At 35.3% G+C, this 25835-nt stretch overlaps 2 protein-coding genes and 2 long non-coding RNA genes across 7 annotated transcripts in view; 1 reads left to right on the top strand and 3 right to left on the bottom strand.

The window, feature by feature from the left end:
• Positions 1-25835, bottom strand: part of LOC147833274 (uncharacterized) — a 331056-nt gene that overhangs the window by 3487 nt on the left and 301734 nt on the right. The window lies entirely within an intron of this gene.
• Positions 355-6962, bottom strand: vamp1b (vesicle associated membrane protein 1b). Its single transcript, NM_001002532.1, has 5 exons — positions 6777-6962; positions 5853-5979; positions 5432-5590; positions 3531-3582; positions 355-862 (listed from the first exon to the last, which is right to left on the bottom strand). Coding segments are annotated over exons 1-5 (357 nt in total). The 5' UTR covers positions 6779-6962; the 3' UTR covers positions 355-845.
• Positions 8499-25433, bottom strand: psmd4b (proteasome 26S subunit ubiquitin receptor, non-ATPase 4b). Of its 4 annotated transcripts, none has more exons than XM_087285723.1 (10): positions 25387-25433; positions 20306-20446; positions 18631-20195; positions 17266-18252; positions 17082-17150; positions 15552-15767; positions 15365-15473; positions 12720-12833; positions 12557-12624; positions 8499-9254 (listed from the first exon to the last, which is right to left on the bottom strand). In XM_087285723.1, exons 4-10 carry the CDS (start codon positions 17314-17316, stop codon positions 9081-9083), a joined length of 801 nt encoding a protein of 266 aa, XP_087141849.1. In that variant the 5' UTR covers positions 17317-18252; positions 18631-20195; positions 20306-20446; positions 25387-25433; the 3' UTR covers positions 8499-9080.
• Positions 11041-15532, top strand: LOC147840167 (uncharacterized). Its single transcript, XR_015511052.1, has 2 exons — positions 11041-12241; positions 12490-15532. It is a non-coding gene; the product is annotated as an uncharacterized LOC147840167 (long non-coding RNA).

Raw genomic sequence — 25835 nt, 5'->3', positions numbered from 1 at the left:
TGGATAACAAAGCCCAGAGTGTCTTCTTTCCAAAGATACATAAACTGTGAATGTAGACCGAATCGTTCAGCAACTGTAAATGTTTTAGTATGGGAAGATCATTTTTGAGAAAGTGCCTCTGACGGTGAGGGAGAGAAAGACTTCGACATAGCCTCAGAAAACTTTTTACACAAATCTCATTTTGCATGCTATCGTCATCAAATTTGATATATAAACTCATGAGACATTTGGCTTTCAAGTCATATTTTTTCTAGGACATTACATTAATGTTTTCCTGTGTTTGTATATGAAAAACAAATATTGAACACAATACAATTTTTTTTCTTGTGACTTCATAATGTATAACTTTTTATATTTTTTAACATGTAACTTCTCCTTTTACCAAAGAAAAGCTCAAAGCGTCTTCTTTCCAATGATACATAATTTGTGTTTGTAGCTTACTGGAGTCAGGAACTGTTACTATTTAAAGTTGGGTAGGTGTAAATCCCCAAAATTGAGTGCTGGCTAACAGGTTAATTAAAAGCTGGTTTTGTTGATGAACTGAACGCTTCCTTTGAATGGTATTGTATGCTTCTCTTTTTTTCTTCTTGGCCTCCCCCACTTATTCTTAGTCTGTTTGCCTCACTCTCTTGCTCTGTGCATTCGTGTATGAACATCTGCATGTGAATAATGCAGGAGATTCTGAGAGGGAGGGTGGCTGTAAATATAGAGCATGTGAAGTGTGCCCATTCTGGATATCGGCATTCTACTGTGCAAAATGACTAAATGAGAGAGACTGAGATTGAAGAGAGGAGGATCTGGGAACTACTGGAGGTGGAGCACACGACTGTTCACTCGTCATCCGTTCAAGAGAAGAAATACACTAGACGTGGGAAGATAAAGTAAAAGGTGGTCAACACCCGTCAGCAAAACGTCTTTCTGTCAGTTCAGTTTTATTTCACCTCATAACACACTGCCAGCACACCTGTCCTTAATGTATAATTCACTATAATGTGTGTGTTGGTGAATTATTGAGTGTGTGCAGAGCTTGCCAGTAAATACACAATCACCTATAAATACGAAAATATAATACAAAGTTAGTAGAATAGTCTACACTTTATTTTCACAGATCACGCTAATAACAAACCATTAACTCAGACTTTTAGCTCAGTAAACCACTATTTAGTTGTTTATTAGTAGTCGCTAAGGTAGTAGTTGGGTGTATGGATGTAGAATACGATCATACTTTATAAGTGTAATATATTGATAATAGGTAGGCAGGTAATAAGCCAGTTGTGAATGGTGGGAATCATTCAAAATGTGGAAACACATTATCAAGTCAAAATTCACACTATTAACAAAAAGACAAACTAGGAATTTTAGCTCAAAAAATGACCAATTAGTTGATTATTAATAGTTAGTAAGGCAGTAGTTGGTTCTTGGTTTAGTTATGGTGTAGGGTTTGGGATATACGGTTGAAACCAGAAGTTTCCATACACTCTAAAAAAGGAACATAACCATTTTTTTAAAAATGTCTGATGGTAAATTATACTAAACGTTAACTATTTTAGGTTCGTTAGGATTACATAAATGATTTACATTTGCTAAAAGCCAGAATAATGAGATAATTTATTTTTTGAGAATTGTTTATTAATTTCTAGACAGTAAAAGTTGACATACATTTCCTTGATATTTGTTTAGCTTTGCTTTTAAACTGTATACCTTTGGTCAAATGTTTTGGGTATCCTTCCACAGGCTTCTCACAATAGTCTGAAGGAACTTTGGCCCATTCTTTCTGACAGAATGGGTGTAACTGAGTCAGATATGTTGGCTGTCTTGCTCGCACAAGCTTTTTCAATTCTGCCCAGAAATATTCTATAGAACTGAGTTCAGGGCTTTGTGATGACCATTTAAAAACATTTACTCTATTGTCCTTAAAGCACATTTTAACTAGTTTGGCAGTATGCTTAGGGTCATGGTCTGTTTGGAAATGTGGCATTTAATTTCTTGGCTGATGTCTTGAGATGTTGCTTCAGTATTTCTACATAATGTTCTTCATGATGCCATCTATGCTGTGAAGTGAACCAGTCCCTCCTGCAGCAAAACAGCCCCACAACATAATGCTGCCGCCCTCATACTTCACAGTTGGGATGGTGTTCCTAGGCTTGTAAGCTTTCCTCTTTTCCTCCAAATGTAACACTGCTCATTACGGTCAAACATTTCAATCTAATTTCCATGAGATCACAGGACATGTCATTTATTCATTCATTTTCTTGTCGGCTTAGTCCCTTTATTAATCCAGGGTCGCCACAGCGGAATGACCCGCCAACTCATCCAGCAAGTTTTTACGCAGCGGATGCCCTTCCAGCCACAACCCATCTCTGGGAAACATCCACACACACACATTCAGACACACATACACTACGGACAATTTAGCCTACCCAATTCACCTGTACCACATGTCTTTGGACTGTAGGGGAAACCGGAGCACCCGGAGGAAACCCACGGGAAGGCAGGGAAAACATGCAAACTCCACACAGAAACACCAACTGAGCTGAGGTTCGAACCAGCGACCTTTTTGCTTTGAGGCGACAGCACTAGCTACTGCGCCACTGCCTCACCCAGGACAGGTTTTCATTTCATGTCTTCAATAATTAAGCAAATTGTAATCTGACTTTTTTCGTTGATTCTGGCTTGTTGATTTTCTCATGTTGTCACACAAGTGTGAAGCAGTGTGTTTGAGGTTTTCCCTTAAATACTATTCTACAGTTGTGCCTCCAATTAACTCAAATGTTCTCAATTAGCCAATCAGAAGCTTCCAAAAAAAACCTTGACCCCATCATCTGAGCTTTTTTCAGAGGCATAACAATCTTATTGTATGTAAACTTGACTTTCAAGAAAAGTAATAACAATTTCTATAAAAATATCCCGAAATTATTTTGCTATTAAGCATAACAGAAACAAATTTGATAATCCTAACTTACCTAAAAGAGAAAAAGTTCAGTCACATTAACATCTGACTTTTTAAAATATAGTTACGTGCCTTTTTATACAGTGTTTGTAAACTTCTGGTTTCAACTTTAGAATATAGCTATCAAAATTTATAACTAATTCTGAGTGTGCCTCACACAGGTGAGTGGGCTTGACAAACCACCTGTAGACACACTCTTTCATCTCTCTGACACTTTCTCACCATCACTCCATAAATTGTGAATTTATTACGTGAGCTTCAGACAAGTTGTCGCAATTGTACGTTGTTTTGGACAAAAGCGTCTGCTAAATGACTAAATGTAATATAAATGTAACTACTAAACAGGTAATATCTTAATAATATGCAGGTAATAGGCCCATAGTTAATAGCACGAATTGTGACTTTAAAAAAAGTGTGACGATAGGGCTAATAATAGGTAATTGTGTTGTTATAATGACATAATTGCCTTTGTAAAAAGTATAACTGACATCTAGTGTAATAAATCAATGTTGATAATATGTTGTAAATAGCCCATCCTTCAAATGAACCGCTGACATTATTCACATTATTCACAACTCACAGAAAATGATTCCAACGAAGAGGACTCCGATGACCCCCATAATAATCATCATCTAAGACAAAAATCAAAATAACACATCAACACGGTTTAAAAAATGCAGGCTTCCACACAGGTTGTCTAAAAAAAATCAAGCATTTTAATAAATGCAGGCCTGAACGTAAAGTCTGCAAAAACAGAATTCCAGGGACGCAGGATGTGCAGAACTTTTAAGTACATTTATGAAGAAGTGCCTGCGCATAATATCCAAACAATAAATATGTTCTGTCCCAACATTTGTTTGACAGATTACACTGCTTTTTTAATCTTATTGTACATCTTAAAAAAAGAAAAAACAACAATAAAACAGTGTTGATCCTTAAATACAGTCTTATAACACATATATGTTAAAAACACTGCATGCCATATAGTAACAAAAGTAGCAAGTAGTCCACACACTATGCAAAGAGCTGTACTGATATTATATATTCCTCTGTATCTATTAAAAACCCAAAGGCTCCAACTGACACAATTGAACTAATGAACACTAGCAGCTGTACTAAACAAAATCACTGAGCATACATAAGCAGTGGGCACTGACCTATTTTCATTCACGCGATTTGAAGCTCAGAGAACATCTATCAGTCATATTATAGTTTATTCTTATACTTTACTTATACTATATTATTTGTTAATAATTATAAATTATTAAAATAATTTTTTGTGTAAATATTAATCTCAATTTTAATTAGTTTTAGGAATTGCATGTGCTTTTGCTATTATTTTTATTTTATAATATATATATATTTATATTTATATATATACAGTTGAAGTAAAAATTATTAGCCCCCCTGTTTTTTTCTAAATTTCTGTTTAAGAGAGAAGATTCTCTCACATTTCTAAGCATAATACTTTTAATAACTCATCTCTAATAACTGATTTCTTTTATCTTTGTCATGATGACAGTAAATAATATTTTACTAGAAAAGTTATTTTATAACGATGGTTTGTTCTGTATACTATCGGAAAAAAAAGCTTAAAGGGGCTAATAATTTTGTCTTTAAAATGGTTTTTAAATATTTAAAACTGCTTTTATTCTAGTCAAAATAACACAAATAAGACTTTCCAGAAGAAAAAATATTATCAGACATACTGTGAAAATTTCTTTGCTCTGTAAAACATAATTTGGGAAATATTTAAAAAAGAATAACAAATTCAAAGGGGCTAATAATTCTGACTTTAGCTGTATATATATATATTATATATATATATATATATATATATATAGATATAGATATATAGATATAGATATAGATAAAGATAGATAGCTTGACTTCAACTCAAATGTATTCACACACAACAAATAATTAAATGAATAAATAAGTTTAGCATAAATGAGCACACCCCTAACAAATCTCTTTTTTAAATTAATATTTTATATAGGACGCCTTACAATAATATATGTGTGTCTAGACATTCGATTAGTTCCGAAAAAAAGACCAATGGCAAAAATGTGAACTAATCTATCAAAGGAATCTTAAGATCACAGTTCAAAAAGTTGTACATCCAAATGAATATGTTGGGGGAAACTATTAAAATAAACTTTAATAAACAGAAATAAATCTAGAGAAACAGAAAATATACATTTTTATTTAAATTTTGTAGTTTGTAATTGTATCAATATATTTTTGCAATAACTCATTTAAATATAAATGTATTGTTTTTCTATTCCTAAAGATGTTCAGTGACCAAACTTTTATTTAATCTAAGGACTATTTGATTTACCCCTTTTTTTGTTTAGATGCCCCGAAATATTGGCTATATTGACTGAAATTGCTGTGCACTGTATACAACAGACACTTAATAATTCATTTTAACTATTATATTGAAATATTGTGTTCACTGACTTTGTGTTGTAGTCTCACCTTACAGTTCTTCCACCAGTACTTGTTCTTGAGTTTGGCAGCACAGCTTTCAAATTGTGAAGCCCCAGCCTGTAGAGCATCTGCCCTGTCGTCCAGCTCCGACAGCTTCTGATCTCTCTCCAACACTTTATCCACATTCACACGCATGATATCCACCACCTCTCTCACAATCACACAAACACAGCACGCAAGAAAGAACCACACTGAACAGTTACTAAAGCAATGAACTCTCTTTTGATTATGCATTATTTTGTGTTATTTAATACATAAAGTGCCTAAAATATTTGTAAGTAAAAAGTGCGGCTGTGACTCTTTTTGAAACAGCATTTGAACCTTTATTTCTGAGAGTGTATATTCTGTCCTCTGCATGTTTAATGCTGTAATTGTTTTGTCCATAAGGTCTGACCATGCAAAGGCTCACCTCCTCTACTTGTGCTTGTGTTTGCTGTAATCTGCGGTTGCTGGTGGTGTTTGGAGGGGGAGCAGGAGCACCAGCTCCTCCAGGGCCACCAGGAGCACCTGCTGGATTTGCATCATCTGCAGCAGACCTGAATAAGAATCAGGACACATATTCTAGAGTGAATTTGCTAACTGCACTGTAAGTAGTGGTAACAGCAATTTTTATTTTAAAGGGCATTTTGTACTTGAATAAATCCACAACATTAGTTTTGCTGGTAGAAATGTGTGTATTTTGGCTCAATGAATATAAATAATATTTATGGCTTGGATAAAGTTGGACATAAGGCTACCTAAAAGTTAAAGCCATACTTGCATTCTGCCTTAATCGTTCTTTTTAGCTAAATTACTTGTCAGTAAAGTGTTTTCATTGTTCAAAATAGCAACTTAGTTATAAAGTAAATAGCTGAAAAGTGTAATAGCCCCTCTTTAATTTTTTTTCTCTTTTTTTTTAATATTTCTCAAATGATGTTTAACAGAGCAAAGACATTTTCACAGTATGTCTGATAATATTTTTTTTTCTTCTATTCTTGCCTTTATCACCATGGAGGTGTAGTGGAGCTAAGCTAAGCTAAGCAATATACTACAAGCTAAGCTACAATGTAAATTTAATCCAGAACTACAAATGTGAGACACTTTCCTGTGAAAGCTGTAGAAAAGGGTTTGCAAATAACTACATTTGATTAAGATTAATGATAATAATAATAATAATAATAATAATAATAATAATAATAATAATAATAATAATAATAATAATAATACACCTAAATGAATAAAAACAAAATATTAACTTTGCAATAAAATACAATATTATTATTAACACAGGAGTACACATTTGGAATAAAAATTAGTATTTAGTAATAGGCTGTACAACAAATAGCCTACTTACATCTTTCAGCTGTTTCGGAGTGTCTCACTGAAGAAGAGTCGAAAGATAAAATGCTAAATTAAAGCAGTGACGTACAGGCAGAACCAGTCGGAAGCGAGTGACTGAATATTGTAAGCGAGTGACTGAAAAACACAGTTAAAGCGAACTGCTGCTTGTGCGGGATCCCCATCAGCGCATGTGGCGCATATTGTCGCAGCGCGCGCCGGGCAGTGATGAGAGCGGTCGCGTGCTCAAACGCACGAGCGCATGTATTATTGTTGAATTCAGCCTTAAGCCACAGTACAGTAACTACAGTAACCGATTTTTTTTTAAAAATGAGCAAATGTTTTTTTTGTTAAACGTTTTAAAAATGAATGTAAATTAGAAAACCATCACTGCATACGCCAAACATCCGTTTGCCAGGCTGTTCTGCTCTCGGATGTGTTGGTTTGTAGGTTAGTGCAGTAGATGCGCTCCTGCACTGCGTCGCTCCTGAAGCTGAACTCATGAGGATGATGATGATGACGATGATGCGCAGCATGTTTCCACAGCCCCATATTTCTCACTCACCCTCTCTGTACTGCGGCACAGTAGTGAATTCAGAGTGCTGAGTCGGCGTGTGTTTTTTCCAAAGGGATTTTCCTTCTCAGTGATAATGGTTCATACGCATAATTAACATTCTAGGGCAGCATTTTCACGAATTTTGCCGCATAATATTTAAGAACAAGCTGAAGCTAATCTGAAATGTGACCTATTACGTGAAACAAAATCACTTGTTAAGTGCTTTGAGCAGTTGTGAGGCAAGTGTGTGAATATAGCCTGCCTTTAATGGTGAAAATTAATAATATAAAGGTGGAGATTTAGGATGCACATCAAAGTTCCTGAAAGCAAAGATCAAGGTACTTCAGGATTGGCCAGCCCAGTCACCAGACATTATTGAGCATGTCTGGGGAAGATGGAGAAGCCATATCTTTGCCATTCCAGAAGACTTAATGAATAAGTTAATTGAGTTATTGCAGAGATGTATAAATGCAGTCGTCCAAGCCCATTTGAGTCATGCACAAAATATTAATTCTTTTTCCAATTCACCATGGCTAGAGCCAGACAGAATCTGTAGACATTTTTTGCTATTTCTGCAAAGAATTTTGTAAATAAATCTGCAGATTTATGTGGAATGATTATGGGAGTATCATAACTTGTCTGTGTGTGTATGTATATATATATATATATATATATATATATATATATATATATATATATATATATATATATATATATATATATATATATATATATATATAAAGCTGTTTAATAAAAATATTAAATAATACCTTTTTAACGTTAATGTTTACAATGCAAATCCAATTAGATCCACTTAGTAAACAAAGCAAGTCTCTTGTATAATATATATCTACCAAAAGACAGAGCATACTACATTACAAACTGTATTGGAAATAAATCATATCAACATTTTTATGTTAGTCAATATTATTACTAAAATAAAATAAATAAATAAATATAAATTTACACACATTTACACAAGTAAATTATTAGACTCTATCATGGGCTAAAATCTGCTGAAATCTGCACACACAGATTCTGTGTGGGCCGAACCATGGCTTATATTCTATACTGTACATTATTTCTGTTAAGTGACAAGACTTTTGTCTAAGCAAAGTCAGACCTTACTGTCCTAATAAATAATTACTAGATTTTTTGCCTTTTGCCTTTCATATAAGCCACTTTGGATATCAAAATGACCAAGTTACGTTTTTATTTTTTGCTTCTAAAACTTGAATAGGTGACGAGACTTTTGTCAGGTAGTGTAAACTGAGAATCATATTTACCACCTTTTTGAACAACAACACCAATAATTTAAGGGTCTGTCCCACAACTCCAGTGATGTTTATAAACTTCAGTAAAATTAAATAAATAAATCACCACCTTTTTTAGATACCCTCAACCATAGCAAAGCCCTTTATTACAAAAGGAACTGAAAACAGTGATACAAAATGAACAAAGAAACTTTTACAAGATGTTAACCGAAAACACAAGAGAAATTAAAGAGAAATTATAGCTGGGTCACTTAAAATAACCCATCTAACAAAGAAACACTGAAGAGAGCACTACTATTTTAAGTAGCGTCACGTGGTTATTTTCTGCTCCATCAAATATGTTACAGATCAGATGCTACTTGATGAAACTTAAGACAGACAAATGAAAATGCTTATTCATCGTTACAGGAAAGTGTTTATGGATACTTGTTTTCTTTCAGAAGTATTTGTTATTAGTCTGTTCTGTTGTTCCTCTCTCTAACATCTTCCTCTATTTCTTCTCATCCTCTTTCTTGCCCTCAGGTGGTTTAGTTCTGTTCTGGGACGCCAGCGAGCCCATGGCATTACGAATGGCTTCGTTATTGGGGTCGACACCTGGTAGGTTCTCAAGCACACTCTGCAAAAACTCTGGATCCTGCATCACATCGTAATCCTCCTCATCCTCCTACACAACACAACACAAACATTTTAATACCTTTGACCCAAGCTTTAAATAACTACATTTCCATCCACCTATTTTATGTGCATTTTGGATTTGCGCATAAAAAAATTGTTGATGGAAATGCCAAGATGCACATACATTTTGAAAATGCGCATAATAAACATACGCATAACCGAGTAGTAAACACTTTATGCGATAAGAAAAGATGCGCATAAACTGCAAAGAAAACACTTTTACACAACAAATTCCAGCATGCGCAATAAAAAAGGTGATGTGATTTTGTTTTTTTAGTTTCGCACAAAAGTTAATTTGCATTTTTGGATGGCTAATATAACACAGCTAATGATGGTAAAAAGATGACTGAAATATTCCCTTTGGCTTTAGTTTCTTACTAAGAGAAATATCACTGATGTTAACTCTTCCTCCTCTGTTTTGACAAAGTTCCATTTCTTCCCCATGCTGATTTTCAATTTGAGCTTCAAAATAATATGATATAATGTATATATATGTAAATACATTTATTTAAAACACTAAAGTCAGTAATTAAAAAACTACAGCATCACTGAGCTTTAGTATTTACAAAAATAATGAGAAAATATTTTAAATATAGCACAGGGAAGCTGACTATCATGCAATTTGCAATGCATCATGGGAGTTAAAAGCATCTCTGATTGATATAAACTTTTTTTGCAGAATCATGGGTCCTGCATTTCCTGACAGGAGAGAGAAAACGTATTGCCGTATCAACTTCAATGGCTGTTTAAGGGAAATATTAGATACATTAATATAGACAAATTTCATGGCTAAACATTTCCAAAACAATAAAAAACAAATAACAATTAATAAAACTAAATATTAAAAAAAGGAAACAGTTTTTTTTTTTTTATATTTATTTTTGATAAAAATGCTCCAATTCTTTAACAGGGTTTCTGCAGATTTCACCAAATTTAATTTAAGACTTTTTAAGACCATTATGAAAGAAATGTTAGACGTATACAGGGCTAAACGCTAAGGACTGTTTTTCAAATATCCCAGTTAGAAAAGATTTTCACTTACCCTATCAAAAAATGCTTAAAATCGAATACATTCAATAATACAAAAACAATAATAATAATCAAATACATTCATTCACAAACCCATAACCCTTACCAAGAATAGAACAAAACAGCTGTCAATAATTCAGTCTACAATAATAATAACTTATTATTTAAAAATATAGCTCAGGTTATTATCCTCAGCAGTAAATAAATGGAGACTTTTAGCAAACCTTACTGTAGGGAAAGTAATTAAATGCTATTTTTTAAATAAAAATATTTATTGAGATATGATTGTTGGTGATTGTATGGGTGTTAATGGTCAGATTGGGGAGCTATACATGAACAAACAAAAATTAGGATCTGTTTAAAAAAAGACTTAAAACCTACAACACAACATTTCAGTAGATTTAAGACTTTTGAGAACTAAAATTTTGCTTTTGATATTTAAGACATTTAAGAGTTTAGGACCCTGAGGATACCTTATTTAAAGAGTTTTTTTTAAAGTGTCCCTGCAGATAAAAAGTGTTGTCTGAAAATATTATAAATGGCCTTTAAGCAGTTAGTTCACCCAAAATTTTAAAATCTGTTCTTAATTACTATCCCTAGTGACATTAAAATCTCCCAAGACCTACATTCATCAAAAACAAATGCCTTTATTTGCCAATGTCTTCTCTTGAACGTCAGGTCAGGGTGCACGTCTTGATCTTATGCAGAAGACTTTGGCTAAACAAACAGTTTTTGCAGTTCTTTTGGCACACTTAATTGTTCTTGGAGTTTAAATGGTTACAGTTAAATCACTGAAGTCATGTTTTGCCCAACACAATCTCACGGCAACTCGTAACTTTTTGATTTAGTGGCTAATTTGTATGAATTCATACAATTTAATTCATACAATTTAGTACGATTTGCTCATCCCCCAATGACAATTGGGTTTACGGGTGGAGTTAGGTGCCACACCTCCTTTTTAAAATCGTACAATTTCGTCTGACTAAACACGTACGAATTCATCTGAATTAGCCACTAAACTGGCAAAACGTAAAATACTTAAGTTTTCTCGTGAGTTCAGGCTGACTTTGCCAATGTTTTTGGATCCTTTACGGGACTTTTGTTGCTGTCTGTCTATGGCGGATCAGAGAGTTCTCAGATTTGATCTAAGATATCTCAATTTGTGTTCTGAAGATAAACCAAGGTTTCAGGAGAATGGAACAACATGACGGTGAGAATTTTCATTTTTGGGTGAACCAACCGTGAACCAACCCTTTAAGCAAATGTCCATGAGTGCTGATGGTGTTTTTACACTACAAATATAGTCTTGAAACCTGTGCTGATTTTCAAGCAAAGCTGACAAAAGGTACACGAGCACTTTACTTCAACAGAACCAAAGACTAAAACATAACAGTGGTAATTCCTTCAGTACAGGCAAATCTAATTTCGTCTAATGTTTCAGCATTTCTGTTTTGTTGCAATTTCAGTTGTATCGTTTTATAAGACTACTGATGAAAGAGCTTTGATGTTTAAAGGTGCAGTAGATTGGAATCATTTGGCTGCAGATTTTTGATCCATTACATCATTTAAGATGCTTTAGAAAACTTTATTGTCAAGTTTTACTTTGGATTGCACATGTTTTTTTTTTTCTTGAAAATGTTATTGATTATGATTCAGTAACTATGGTTTGTTTCTTGACAATCTTGATGCCTTTTTTCTTCATTTATGCTTGTGTTTTGTTGTCTTGTTATGGTCATTTGTCTTTCGTTGTCTTTTGTTATGTGTTTGTGATGCGGTGCGGGACCAACGTGAAAACGAGATGGAGCATCTCAAGGGGTTAGTCACAATAAATTAAATAGGTTCTAAACAATGAAAAAGAAAAATACACGGTTTCTTTCAATTAATCAAACAACATGTCTGTGTGTAGTGCAACATTCTTTTTTTTCATTTTTTTCTTTTTTATTAATTGTTAACAAAACATACAGGCTGAAAAACCTATATAATGAAACATATCAATTAAAAAAAAAACCCCACCCCCCTCCCCTGCGGTCTCTTGAAACTGGGCTTTACAATGAATAGAAGTTAACATAAAAACAAAAACAGAATACAGTATAAAATATCAATTATACAAAGCAAGGCAATCATTCTGGATCCTGATCATTTCTGTGTGCAATAAACAAGGAGATTTTGTCAGCAGCTAAAGTCCAGATGTGTAGTGCAACATTCTGATATCAGTTCTGAAAGCAAAGCAGGAGGTTAAAAAAAATGGGCTGGGAAACGCACCTTAGGAGCTTCACTTTCTGCTGCTGCAGCTGCTGTATCTACATCCATGGCCTCTGAACCACCAAATTCTGTGCTCAAAGAAAAACATTGCTGTAAACAAAACCGCAAAAGGGCAGAAAAAAGGAGTAAGAAAAACAATAATAGAAATGGCAGAAAGACTGACCTCCTCCTTGCATGGACATCTGAAGGGCGTATGCGATCTGTTCATCCTCTGTCATGCGGCTGAAATCAGGCAGAGCTGGAGCTGTCGACATCTTCAACAGGGCATTTTCAGACTCTAACACAAATGCAGGAGACATCAGGTCACAATAAATAAAACATACACACGCATATTCAATTCACTTTCACTTTACAGTTATGAGCTCGGAGTAAGGTCACATTACTTTACTTCGTCATTTTTCCTTTAAAAAAAAAATAATATGTGTTTTTTTTAGGATTGATGATGTGTTGATAGTATGCTGCTACTTCTGACCCCTCTGTCCACTGTTGGGAAATGTGCAGACCTTTTTTATTTTGATTTTCATAAGTGAACAGTCGTGGTTTGCGTCTTTAAATCTGACTCTTCTAAAACCATGTTTCTTACTTCTAAACATAAAGGAGTCTTAAAATGTCAGATGCAGAACACAACATATTTGTCCTTTAAATGACTTCAACACAATTTGTTGTTTACAGATGGAAGGAAGTGCCTGGCACTGTGACTTCAATTGCATTTGTATGCATACATACAGCGTTTATTCACACTACTTCTATTTGACCTCTCATTTCACTTTAAATCAAAGAAAAAGTAAAACAATATTTATCTAAATGTAATAAAAGCAAGTAGAAAGGAAATAAGAGGCATGAATGGGCTTACATTGAAGTACATCAAACAGAAATCTATTTGAATATTTTTTGGCATGCAACACTTTCATTCCTTTTCAAAAGTAAAATTGGCAAATCTGTAATTTTAGAAACATTAAAGCAACAGTGTTAATCCATTTACGTGTACACAGCTGTTCTTTTGGGCTGCATGATTTTGGAAAAAAAAAAAAACTGCCAATGCAATTATTATTATTTTTTTTGTGACACAGTGGATCCAGAAAGTAAGCAGGATGTGTCTGTACATTGCTGCATTCATCCTTCCCTCTATCCTGACTAGTCTTCTAGTTCCTGCTGCTGAAAAACATCCCTACAACAGGATGCCGCCACCACCACCATGCTTCACTGTAGGGATGGTATTAGCCTGGTGATGAGCGGTGCCTGGTGTTCTCCAAACGTAACGCCTGACAGTCACTCCAAAGAGTTCCGATTTTAGTTTCATCAAACCAGAGAATTTAGTTTCTTATGATCTGAGAGTCCTTCAGATACCTTTTGGCAAATTCCAGGTGGGGAGTGTCTTCCGTCTGGCCACTCTACCATACAGGCCTGATTGGTGGATTGCTGCACAGATGGTTGTCCTTCTGTAAGGTTCTCCTCTCTCTACAGAAGAACGCTGGAGCTCAGACAGAGTGACCATCGGGTTATTGATGACCTTCCTGACTAAGGCCCTTTTGCCCCGATAACTCAGCTTAGATGGCCGGCCAGCACTAGGAAGAGTCCTGGTGGTTCAAATCATCTTCCACTTACGGATGATGAAGGCCGCTGTGCTCATTGGAACTTTCAGAGCAGAGGAAATTTTTTTGCAACCTTTACCAGCTTTGTGCCGCGAGACAATCCTGTCCTGGTGGTCTACAGACAATTCCTTTGTCTTCATGCTTGGTTTGTGTTTTGACATGCACTGTCAACCCTGGGACTTTATATAGACAGGTGTATGCCTTTTTAAATCATGTCCAGTCAACTGAATTTACCACAGGTGAACTCCAATTAAGCTGCTGAAACATCTCAAAAATGATCAGTGGAAACAGAATGTACCTGTGATCAATTTAGAGCTTCACGGCAAACGCTGTGAATACTTATCTACATGTGTTTTTTTTTTTTATTTGCAACAATTTCAAAAACTATTTTTTCACATTGTCATTATGGGGTATTGTGTATATAATTTTGAGAAAATAAATTGTAGTAACATAAAAACATAAAAACATAAAAAAATTTGGAAAAAGTGAAGCGCTATAAATACTTTCTGGATGCACTGTTTATATTGCAATATGCATATAACTCCACAGAATGACTTGAGTAACTATTTGAAAACAATTCACAACTTTACATTGACTGAGATGATTTTGTAAGGGGGTGCAAAGCACAGATGAAAACGAAAAAAGATTTAAAAAGAAATTTCGATTTAAAAAAGAAAAGTGTTTCATGGTTTTCTGTGGAGTCTAACAGCATTGAGGTTCAGAAACACAAAAATGTAAAATAACACTGTAAAGTCTTCCTTTTATAAATTAACAACTAATCTGTTAAAGTGCAAAGTTTCTCATTTCTTTTGCCAAAATGGTTCAAAGTTGTTTGTAATCTACAGGCACAGGCCTTTAAAACACATACAAATGACAATCTTTCAGACTATTAGAATTGATAAGATTAGGTCATATTATATTATTCCCAACATGACACTGCAGATCCTGTGATTTAAACTTAATTAACTTGATAAACTTAATTAACTTCACGTGCTGACTTCTTTACTACAGTTTTATGATGAAAATGACTGAGTCTCCCCCGATTGTTACAAATAATAGTACAACGGCAAGCATGTCAAATAAAAAAGCCTACACAATCTGCAACTGCAGAGTCTCATGCTGCAGATCCAGATAAAGTATAAATCAGCCTTGAGTAATCTCTAGACGTTTATAAACTTCATCTAGCCTTCAATAAAATGCTGGCCACTTCTCTTACCATCTGCAGTAGGAGATGAGACTCCAGCATCTGCAGCTGAAGCCACTGCTGCCCTCCGAGCCTCTTCCTCCTGCCTTTGTCTCTGCTCCTCCATCGACACACGCAAAGCCTGGAACACAAACAGAAAAGTTGATTACATGAAAATATAAAAAAAACAAAAAAAAACAATGTGTGCTACTCTACTCACCAGAGCAAGCTCAGGGTCTGCGCTTGGGTCCACTCCAAACTCAAAATCACTGGCACCAAGGCCCATAATAGTGCCACCCTCTCCAGCCATGATAGGAGATGATAAGAGTGCATCTGCCAGGCTTGGGCCAGGAGGAACCGTGACCAGGTGAGAACCCACACCCTCCTTTCCATTCAGGGTGTTCACAAACACAGTCAGTTTCTCTGTGTTGACCTCCTTCAAATGTAAAAGGGCACAAAATTAAATAGAGCAGAGAGCAAAATGACATGGATGAAGAGAGACAAATTCCGAAGGAGTGTATAAATCTGCATTCCTGAAGATTAAGGGCCCTATCATACACCCGGCACAGTGGGGCGCAAGACGCGGTGCAATAGTCTTTTGGTAGTTTCAGCTTGGCGCAAGAGTTGTTTTGAGGCGTTGCGCTACGCTGTTTAAATAGCAAATGCATTAGCGTTCATTTGTGCGCCCATAGGCGTTCTGGTCTAAAAAGGAAGGCGTTCTGAGGTGCACTGCTGGCGAGTCGCTATTTTGAGAAACTATAATAGATTTTTCATTAGACCAAAACTAACCTGGTCTAAACTCCGGCGCAGTTGCGCCTCGCTTACGCACTGCTTAATACGCACAAGAGAGCAATAGGCAAATATCTTTACATATAAAAAAATTTAATATTAAGGATATATATAGGATATAATAAGAATAGATATAGGATATAAATATAAAGGATTAAAATATTACAAAACATATTATTTTCTAGCCTACATAAATATGAAAAATCACTGCTTTTATGTCTTCTTCATCTCGGGAGGCTTTTTCAGTTCATTCATAACAATTTGCTTTTGTATAATGTTATTATTATTAGCAGTATTATTTATTATATCCATATTTATATTTGTTTTATTAAAACAAGCTTAGATTTGCCCACCTGTCAGGTTTTAGACCATATGGGGCATGGCAGGTGTATTTGGAAATAACTCAGTATTTTGACCACACTTGGTCATTATTGTTCATTTATTCGTTTGCTGGAAATTAGAACTGAATTTAGAAATAGTTTTGAAACGAATATTTGCGCTTAACAAACGCAATTTTATTATGTATAGGCTAATTGATGTCTGTGCGTAAAGGTTTCCCTATCCAAGAGCGAATGTGAAAGTAGATCCATTATCTCTCATTCTCACGCAGTAGATGCTCTGTTTAACAGTTTTCTGTTAAAATAAACTGTTAAATGTTTGCTTGTGAAATGCTCATTTTTTCCACTTAGACTTACTTTGCATCCTGTAAATAGCGAATGCGCTCTTGGCGCGACGCAGCTAGGTCTTAAAGGGAATGGGAGATGAGACTCTAACTGGTTTATTCTCAAAACACTCATTAAGAAAATAAACTCAACCCTTTTAGCCCATACGCCTTGGCGCAAAGCGCATTTTCCCGTAAGTAAATTAGCAAAAAATGCGTTCTGACATGCCCTGAAAGCGTTTGCGCCCTGCGTTCTGCGCTCTGCGTATGGACCGTCAAAATAGAGCCCTAAATGTTCACCTCTTCTCCAAAGTTAATGATGTCAACGCTGACTTTTTCCTTCTTCAAACGTTTTGCCATCTTCACCAACTGAGTGAGAGAAGAAAGAGGAACAAACGGGCAGATCAATAATATAGTGTGTTAAGTTTTTGTAAATGCAGACTCATATAGAGCGTGTTTTACACTAAAGATATCAAGAACTCACATCTTTCTCCTGGTCCTCCACAGGGCTTCCCACAAAGGCAATGATCCTCATCTTATGGTTCTTTCCCTGTCTGTGTTTCAAAGCCAGCTGTAAAACAAAGAAAACAGAGAAAATAAGAAGTATGATGAGCTAGCATGGGCCAATAAAATAACATTTAAGTAATTTAAACTGCAAGCAGCATTAATAGGGTCAAGCGTTCATGGTTTCAATACCTCTGTGGCTTCACAAACACAAAGCATCAGAGGCACAAAAGTTCAACTTGGCAGTAATCTCTCTTTTTTAGCAATTTAAAAATGCTCATGTTTTTATTTATCACTTTTTTTAAATGCACTTTTGTGCAAGCAGTGACAATGTAACTGTGCAGGGCTCCTTAATGGATACAATATGATAATAAATAATTTAATAGTATTATATCATAGTTTCTACAACAGTTTTAACACTAATAATTGTAATAAGAAAATGACATCTGAATGATTTCTAAAGGATTATATGATGTTGAACACTGGACACTGAACACTATTGTCCTATGACCTCATATAGGGGACAATCGAAGTATTGCAGCCTTCACCTTTCAGGTTGAATTAAAGATAACAGCTTGGTTTTTTATGGTAAGACCATTCAAGATATCCAAAATTTTTGGCAATTTGAGATGCTGAATGTCTTTGCATCATGCTGACAATTTGACATGAATTACATTTTTCTTTACAAGTAGTGTAGAGAGGAGGCTTCCTAGAGAGTGAAAGTTTGATTGATTAAATATAATCCATATAACTAATTACTACAGCAGAGTATACAAACCACAAAAATGTGAATATTAAGCATTAAGTTATTGTGTTTGTGGGTTATGTTTCACAGTGGCTTTAAATGCAATGAATAATGCACATTTCAGCACAAATAAACAGCAAGTTATAAATGTAATTCTTTTTAATAATTACAATTTATTAAAATATTAATTCAATTAAATATTAACCCTGCTGAAAAATCCAGCTTAAACCAGCTTAGGCTGGTTGGCTGGTTTTAGCTGGTCGACCAGGCTGGTTTTAAAGGGATTTTGGTCACTTCCAGGCTGGTTTCCAGCCATTTCCAGCCTGGTCTTAGCGGGTCAGGCTGGAAGATGACCAGCTAAAACCAGCTTGACCAGCCTAGCCAAGCTGGGAGTCCAGCCAAAACCAGCTATATCCAGCTTAAACCAGGCTGGTCAAGCTGGTTTTAGCTGGATTTGGCTGGTCATTTTCCAGCCTGACCAGCTAAGACCAGGCTGGAAATGGCTGGAAATCAGCCTGGAAATGGCCAAAACCCCTCTAAAACCAGGCTGGTCAACCAGCTAAAACCAGCTTAGGCTGGTTTAAGCTGGATTTTTTTAGCAGGGAATTAATTATCATCTCTAATGTTATCCTTAATATCCTGACATGCAGGCAAAATCAAATTGTGTAGAGCAGGCGTGACCAACCCTGTTCCTGGAGATCTACCTTCCTTCATATCAAACACACCTGTCTGTAATTATCAAGTGCTGTTCAGGTCCTAATTAATTGGTTCAGGTGTGTTTGATCAGGTTTGGAGCAGAAATTTGCAGCAAGGTCGATCTCCAGGAACAGGTTTGAGCACCACTGGTGTAGAGTATTCATTAAATAATGATACATTGAAATTAACCTAAAGAAAGTGAGAATATATGATTTCACTTGATTCAATTCCTCCATCTTCACATCTTTTCTTTGTGTCCTGTCAATGCATCCTGAAGGAGTTGGAGCCAAGATGCAAAGAAAGGAAATGAGGATGCACAAAACAAGAATTTAGAAGAACCCAGTGTCTTTATGCAGAGGTTATTACACCTATTCTGTTTCCAATTGCTTAACATTTTTATTGATTGAGTTTTTTTATTTTATTGACAATTTAGCATCCTCAATGTCTTGACTTCAAGCGGAATGAATTTGGTGGCCGTCAGATGAATTGTCATGTTTCTGAGCATGTTTTTTTATGTGAAATGATGGGAATAGCTGACTTCCTGTTTGGTTGAGCGCCAACCTTAAGTATCAAAGATGGTCGAGCTGATCTACAGTTGAAGTCAGAAATTTTCACAGCATGTCTGATAATATTTTTTTCTTCTGGAGTAAGTCTTATTTGTTTTATTTCTGCTAGAATAAAAGCAGTTATTAATTTTAAAAAAAATTTGGGGACAAAATTATTAGCCCCTTTAAGCTAGTTTTTTTTTCGATAATCTACAGAATAAACCATCATTATACAATAACTTGCCTAATTACCCTAACCTGCCTAGTTAACCTAATTAACCTAGTTAAGCCTTTAAATGTCACTTTAAGCTGTAAAGAAGTGTCTTGAAAAATATCTAGTCAAATATTATTTACTGTCATCATGGCAAAGATAAAATAAATCAGTTTTTAGAAATAAGTCTTTAAAACTATTATGATTAGAAATGTGCTGAAAAAATTGTTCCCGCTATCAAACAGAAATTGGTGAAAAAAATAAACAGGGGCACTAATAATATTGACTTCAACTCTGAATTTTGGTGACTTGGTCAGATGGTTTGCCCTACAGCGGCCCTCAATTTTAATAAAAATTGAGCCACTTGAGCCGCATAAAAATCGGACCAGACCTGATGCAGATTCCAAAGTTTAATCGAACATGTTAAGCAAAACATTTAAAAAATAATATTAATGACTATCATCCTTGCACGAGCAAGAAGCCTATACGGTTGTGTAAAACAGTATAAATGTAACAGAGTAAGATTTAATTTATTTCTACAAACACATTATAAAAAAAAAAATACAGAACAAAAGAAAATATGATCCAGCCCACTCACATGTGCCACTCTGATGCCTGTACAGAAGCTGATGACTCCTCTGGGCTGAACAGCATGAAGCTTTGACAGGATCCTGCCCGTGTCAGGGGTCAGTGTGGTCAGGACCTCACAGTTACTAAAAAAATACACACAGTTGAGCTAATTCTATACACTTGCTTTTATTACATACAACGATTGCACATTGTATCTGTAAGCAAAGTATACGTCTATAAATCTTTGTCATACTTGGCCATAGTGATGAGTCCCACGTTGTTTTCTGGGTTACTTCGAGTTTTCGAATGACAGATAATGTTAACAGCATCTTGCTGGGCCTGAAGTCTGGTAGGTAAGAAGTCTCCATTGCGCATATATTCACTGTTGTCCACACTAGAAATTAAGAAATATGTAAATGATCATGCAAATGATCAAATTCTACATTTAACATACACACACACACATATATAGATGAATTACCATGTTTGTAAACATTCAAGATGCGCACGCAGCGAGGGTGCAAAAAAAAAAAAACAGGAACGCAAGCATTTTCAGCGAGGGAATGACATCAGATGTGGTACAGAGTTTGTTGTTGTATTAGAGATAAGTTATATTGATCACATATTTTATATATATATATATATATATATATATATATATATATATATATATATATATATATATATATATATATATATATATAATAATTATAATTAATAATAATAATAATAATAATTACTTACATTTATATAGAGCTTTTCTGGGCACTCAAAGCGCTTTACACAGTGGGGGGAATCTCCTCATCTACCACCAGTGTGCAGCATCCACCTGGATGACGCGACGGCAGCAATTTTTGCGCCAGACCGCACACCACACACCAGCTGATTGGTGGAGAGGAGCCAATTGAATATGGGGATGGTTAGGAGGCCATGATGGACAAAGGCTAGTGGGCAGATTTGGCCAGGATGCCGGGGTTAAACCCGTACTCTTTTCGAAGGACATCCTGGGATTTTTAACGACCACAGAGAGTCAGGACCTCCGTTTAACGTCTCATCCGAAAGACGGCGCTCACTGAGCAGTATAGCGTCCCCGTCACTATACTGGGGCATTAGGACCCACACAGACCGCAGGTTGGGCACCCCCTGCTGGCCTCACTAACACCACTTCCGGCAGCAACCTAGCTTTCCCATGTGGTCTCCCATCCAGGTACTGACCAGGCGCAGCCCTGCTTAGCTTCAGTGGGCGACCATGTGAGAGTTGCAGAGAGCTAGCTGCCGGCTGTAAATATTAGAGCTGTGAACCTACACTAGTCTCACGGTTCGGTGCGGTTATGATTATCATGACATCGATTCGGTTCAATTCGATATTTCGGTGCATCACAGTGCATTGACGATGCTTTCCATACACAGTTTTATATTTTCTTCACAGCAGCAGTTCTTGTATTAAAATGTAAGAATATATTTATATTTATATATTATTTGTAATACAATTTTGTCGTTTAATACAAACAGTCAGATATACAAACTGTAACTTTAAACAAAACGAGCATTAAGCAAATAATATAAACAAATATAAACATCCAGCTCAATTTCTGATCCTTTGATTGGTCACACCCTCAAAAAAAACGGTTGCTATTTGCTCTTGCGCGCTGCGCTCTTCAGATAAGTGACACTGATAAGCGGCAGCGACGATCTCACAGCTGATGCATGATAGACACGGTGGAGAAAACTCTGCAGACACGCGCTCGTTTCTGTATCCAAACGTAATGCTGTAAAACAGCCGAGAGGAGAAGAAAAGCCACGCCAGCAGGTCAAATGGGCCACTGGGTGTGTGTGTGTGTGTGTGTGTGTGAGAAAGAGAGAGAGAGAGACAGAGCGAAAGCGAGAGAGAGAAAGAGAGAAATGGAGTAGGCTACTTTCATTCTCGCGATCTCCGTTAATTAGGGGCTATTGTTGTATATGTCAGTGAAAGACTGATCTAGCAAACACACACAGTGAAATTGTGCACAGTTTATGAGTTTTAAATAGTTAAAGCGTTGTAAATACTCGCGATCGCCTCCCTCACGACAGAGCGCATATGAGGTAAATGACGTCAGTAATAACCGGTTATGATTATTACTGAACCGATACCGAATTGTCCGCGTCTGCATCGCGATGCACCGAAGAAACGATTAATTTTGACACCCCTAATATATATATATATATATATTATTTAGATAATGCTTTAAGCGTATTATAAGCACAGTTATTCGGCAAACTGAATGCTAAACTGAGCGGCGTTCGTCTGACAGGTCCATTTGCGATAGCACCCTTCAAATGGATATTTGGATATGACAAAAAGGCCCAGCATTTAGCTCCAAATATACAACTATCTCATTGAAACTCTAGGTGTTTTTAAAAGAGAGAAGTTAAAGGCCTACACATCTTTGGATGCCTACAATGTTGTTCTGTGTGGTCATGTGCAAGACATAATGTTCCATGATTACCAGATTCAAAAAAACTATGTAGTGCTAAAAACAGAGGCTCTGCCTAGCCAAAGACAAAGTAAGAAGACGGAGCTGTACAGGGCCTGGGTAATCAACAAGCAAAACAACTGCATTCTGACAGCGAACTGCACCTGTAGGGCAGGATATGTGAACGCACATTTTTACATTTTCAATGAAGTAATGTGTATGATTCAGCATAGCGTGAACTTACCCAATATGAAATGAGAACTGCAGAGTCCAGCATTTTTAATTAGGTTCTCACTCCATTCAGCTCTTATGATGGCTGTTAGCCAAAAATGTCTGCGGTTGGCATTAAAAGCAGTGTGGTGTACGGTAAAATTTAAGTTTTCTATTTTGGACTTTTGATTTTGGCATCTGTTGCACAACACAACATAACAGGTTTGCTATTGCAAGCGGTCTTTTTTTGCGGTATACGCGTTGAACCAGTGTGATGTAGGTTGGTAATTCTCCTATACACGCACACACACACATACAGGGATGGGCAGTATTTGTGATACATTTTTTTCAAATATGTATTTCAAATACAAAATAGTATTTTGTCATTTGTATTTGATGGGGTTTATGAAAATGGGTTAATATTTTATATCAAAATACTTTAGTGTCTTGTATTTTTGTATTTTAAAAAACTGTAAAATCCTTTGTTAGAAGTCTACATGATGACATCATAAAAATGTGGCCTCTGATTGATGCTTTCTCAGTTATTTGCCTTGGCTGGAGATCAGAAAATTAAAAACAGAAAATTGATTAGGATGGTCGTTAATGCTTGGAGTGTGGATAGAAATTATGCAACACACACATAAAGAAAATAACAGACATATGACAACAAAAGTCAACAATCATTGAATATAGTACACTGCACAAGACCGGTAACGTATAATGGCAGTATAGTGTACAATATGGCATCAGCATTTTTGCTTAAGAAATGAGATGGAATAAAATATCAGTCCTTAAGAACAGGATGGGGAGCCTTTAGAACATTCTCAGTCTCAGTGCTGCAGGTGAAAATGCAGATGAACTTAAGAAATAAACATCTAAAGACTGTGTACTGGTGTTCATTAAGGGGGTAAAGTGAGACTCTTCCAGTTTAAAGAAGAACTGAATAAATCTTGGGGGAATGAGTATACTGTAGGGCCGTGCGATTTGGGGAAATCATCTAATTGCAATTTTTTTTTCAGATATTGCGATTTTGTTTTGATTTGCCATTTAAGTTTTTAGTTAAGCTTCAGCTCAATCACACTCCTTATATAGCGGCCTGTGTGTATGGAGCTAATAATATGCCAAAACAATCTGAATTTGAATTGTGTTCATTTGAATTATCAATAATTGTAATTTAATAAATCTGAATTATTATATGCCTTTAAAAATGGTTTGGAATTTTAATTTCTTCATTTGAATTTATTTTCATAACTTGAAAATTGAACATCTGAAATGTAAGACAACTGAATTTTTCAGGGCTGAATTTTTTTTAGACGTATTTACAAACTTTTTTGTGTTCTGAATTCATAGACTGCAGATATCCAGTTTAAAAATCCAGTTTCAAATTTTCAAGATGAAGAAATTCAGAACATCAAATTAAATATCCTAAAATTCATTTATATCCTATTGTATAATCTAACAGGGCTGTGCTTATTCTCTTAATCAGTTATGGGTGTGTTTTGAGAATAATGTGCAATGTGTATGCGTTTAAGGCACACAACTAACACGCTCTGCACTGGACAACATGCCAACTGTGCCTTAATACACCTCCTTTATAAACCGACACATGTATGAGTCCACAAAGTGGAGCGAACTGATTTGTTATTTAAACAACGTGTTGCAAAATGGAAAAATTAGGGTTGCGTTGGTCTGAAAATAGCAACAAATCACGCCAAACACATCTTGTGCCGGTTGTATGATAGGGCTAAATCTGTATTACATGGTTTTTACAGTGATTAAAGAAATCATCTTCAAGGCAGGACTTTCTATTTGAAATTTGTACAAAAGTTATGCTAAAATGAAAGAGAAAGTCAGTTTAATGTTAAACGGACTGATCAAATATGCCTATTGATTGAAGGTTTGTGAAGAAATATCATGCTCCCTTGTGATTGCTAAGTTTTACGTGTATCAAAATACATGTAACGTTATTTGGTATTTTATTTTAAAATACATTTTAATGTATTTTTGCCCATCTTATCCCATATATTTATTTATATATATATATATATATATATATATATATATATATATATATATATATATATATATATATACACATACACACACACACACACACACACACACACATACATACATACATACATACATACATACATACATACATACATACATACATACATACATACATATATATATATATATATATATATATATATATATATATACATATATATATATATATATATATATATACATACAAACAAATTATTAATATTAATAATATTAAAGTATTTAAATTTTAAATTGTTAATAGCAAGGTTGACAACGCTATCCAAACTGTAACGTTAGCCTTCAGCATGCGTGAAGTTGTTTATTAGACAGGAAAAATAACAACGCAAAAAACAGCAATCGCAATTACAAGCTTTCAAACTAAAGACTGTGGAAATAAATCAAAGATGTTCTCTGATATCATGTCAATACAAAGACTGTTTTACCAGGATGAATGCTCCATCATGACTAAGGAAAACTGCACTTCTGTCCTACCGCTTCACAAAACCCCTTTCTCCGCACCAGTACACAGCATTTGAGCACATATTTGGGTAATATTCATATCATATCACGTTTATCAAACTAAATCGATTGTTAAGAATATAAAGTCATTTTTTCTTACCAGACCATAGTACTTTCAAGCACCATCTTGAAATTTTTTGTCGCTCTACGTGACGTAAGAAAACAAGTACCCGATCATTGGTTAAACTAGCGCAAAACTACAAGGGGTTGTGGGAAATGTAGTTCAAAATGTATTTTGTGCTCTTACTATTCAATAAACACGTCAGCTAGAATTTTTTTTTTGTCAAAATCGTCTTTTTACACCTTAATTATTCATGTAATGCATGTTCTCTACTTCCATATTAGACAATTCTGAGTGAAAATTCAAAGGTGGTGAGGAATTTTTTAATTTTTTTTATCACAAAGACAAAGTGAAAGAACATCACCTAAATACTGAATGATGGTAGAAGAAACAGGAAGCAAACACTAAGTGTCCGATTATTGGTTAAAGTAGTGCATGGCAGGGATTGGAACTATTTAAATTAGTCAGTCGTCTTTTTCCCCTTATAC

The sequence above is a fragment of the Danio rerio genome, chromosome 16, assembly GCF_052040795.2.
Source record: "Danio rerio strain M-AB ecotype USA chromosome 16, GRCz13ab, whole genome shotgun sequence".
NCBI lineage: Eukaryota > Metazoa > Chordata > Actinopteri > Cypriniformes > Danionidae > Danio > Danio rerio.
This window is presented reverse-complemented; position numbering and strand designations above follow the sequence as displayed.

Excerpts from the sequence above, each read along its gene's own strand:
- vamp1b (NM_001002532.1), bottom strand. Across the intron at positions 5,591-5,852 it reads CACAAGCACAAGTAGAGGAG|GTGGTGGATATCATGCGTGT; the intron begins GTGAGCCTTTGC and ends ATTGTGAGAGAG. Across the intron at positions 3,583-5,431 it reads ACTGGTGGAAGAACTGTAAG|ATGATGATTATTATGGGGGT; the intron begins GTGAGACTACAA and ends TTTTTGTCTTAG.
- psmd4b (XM_087285722.1), bottom strand. The coding sequence starts at position 25,412 with ATGGTGCTTGAAAGTACTATGGTCTG. Across the intron at positions 20,196-20,305 it reads GGACTCATCACTATGGCCAA|TAACTGTGAGGTCCTGACCA; the intron begins GTATGACAAAGA and ends GTATTTTTTTAG. Across the intron at positions 15,768-17,081 it reads TCATTAACTTTGGAGAAGAG|GAGGTCAACACAGAGAAACT; the intron begins GTGAACATTTAG and ends TTACATTTGAAG.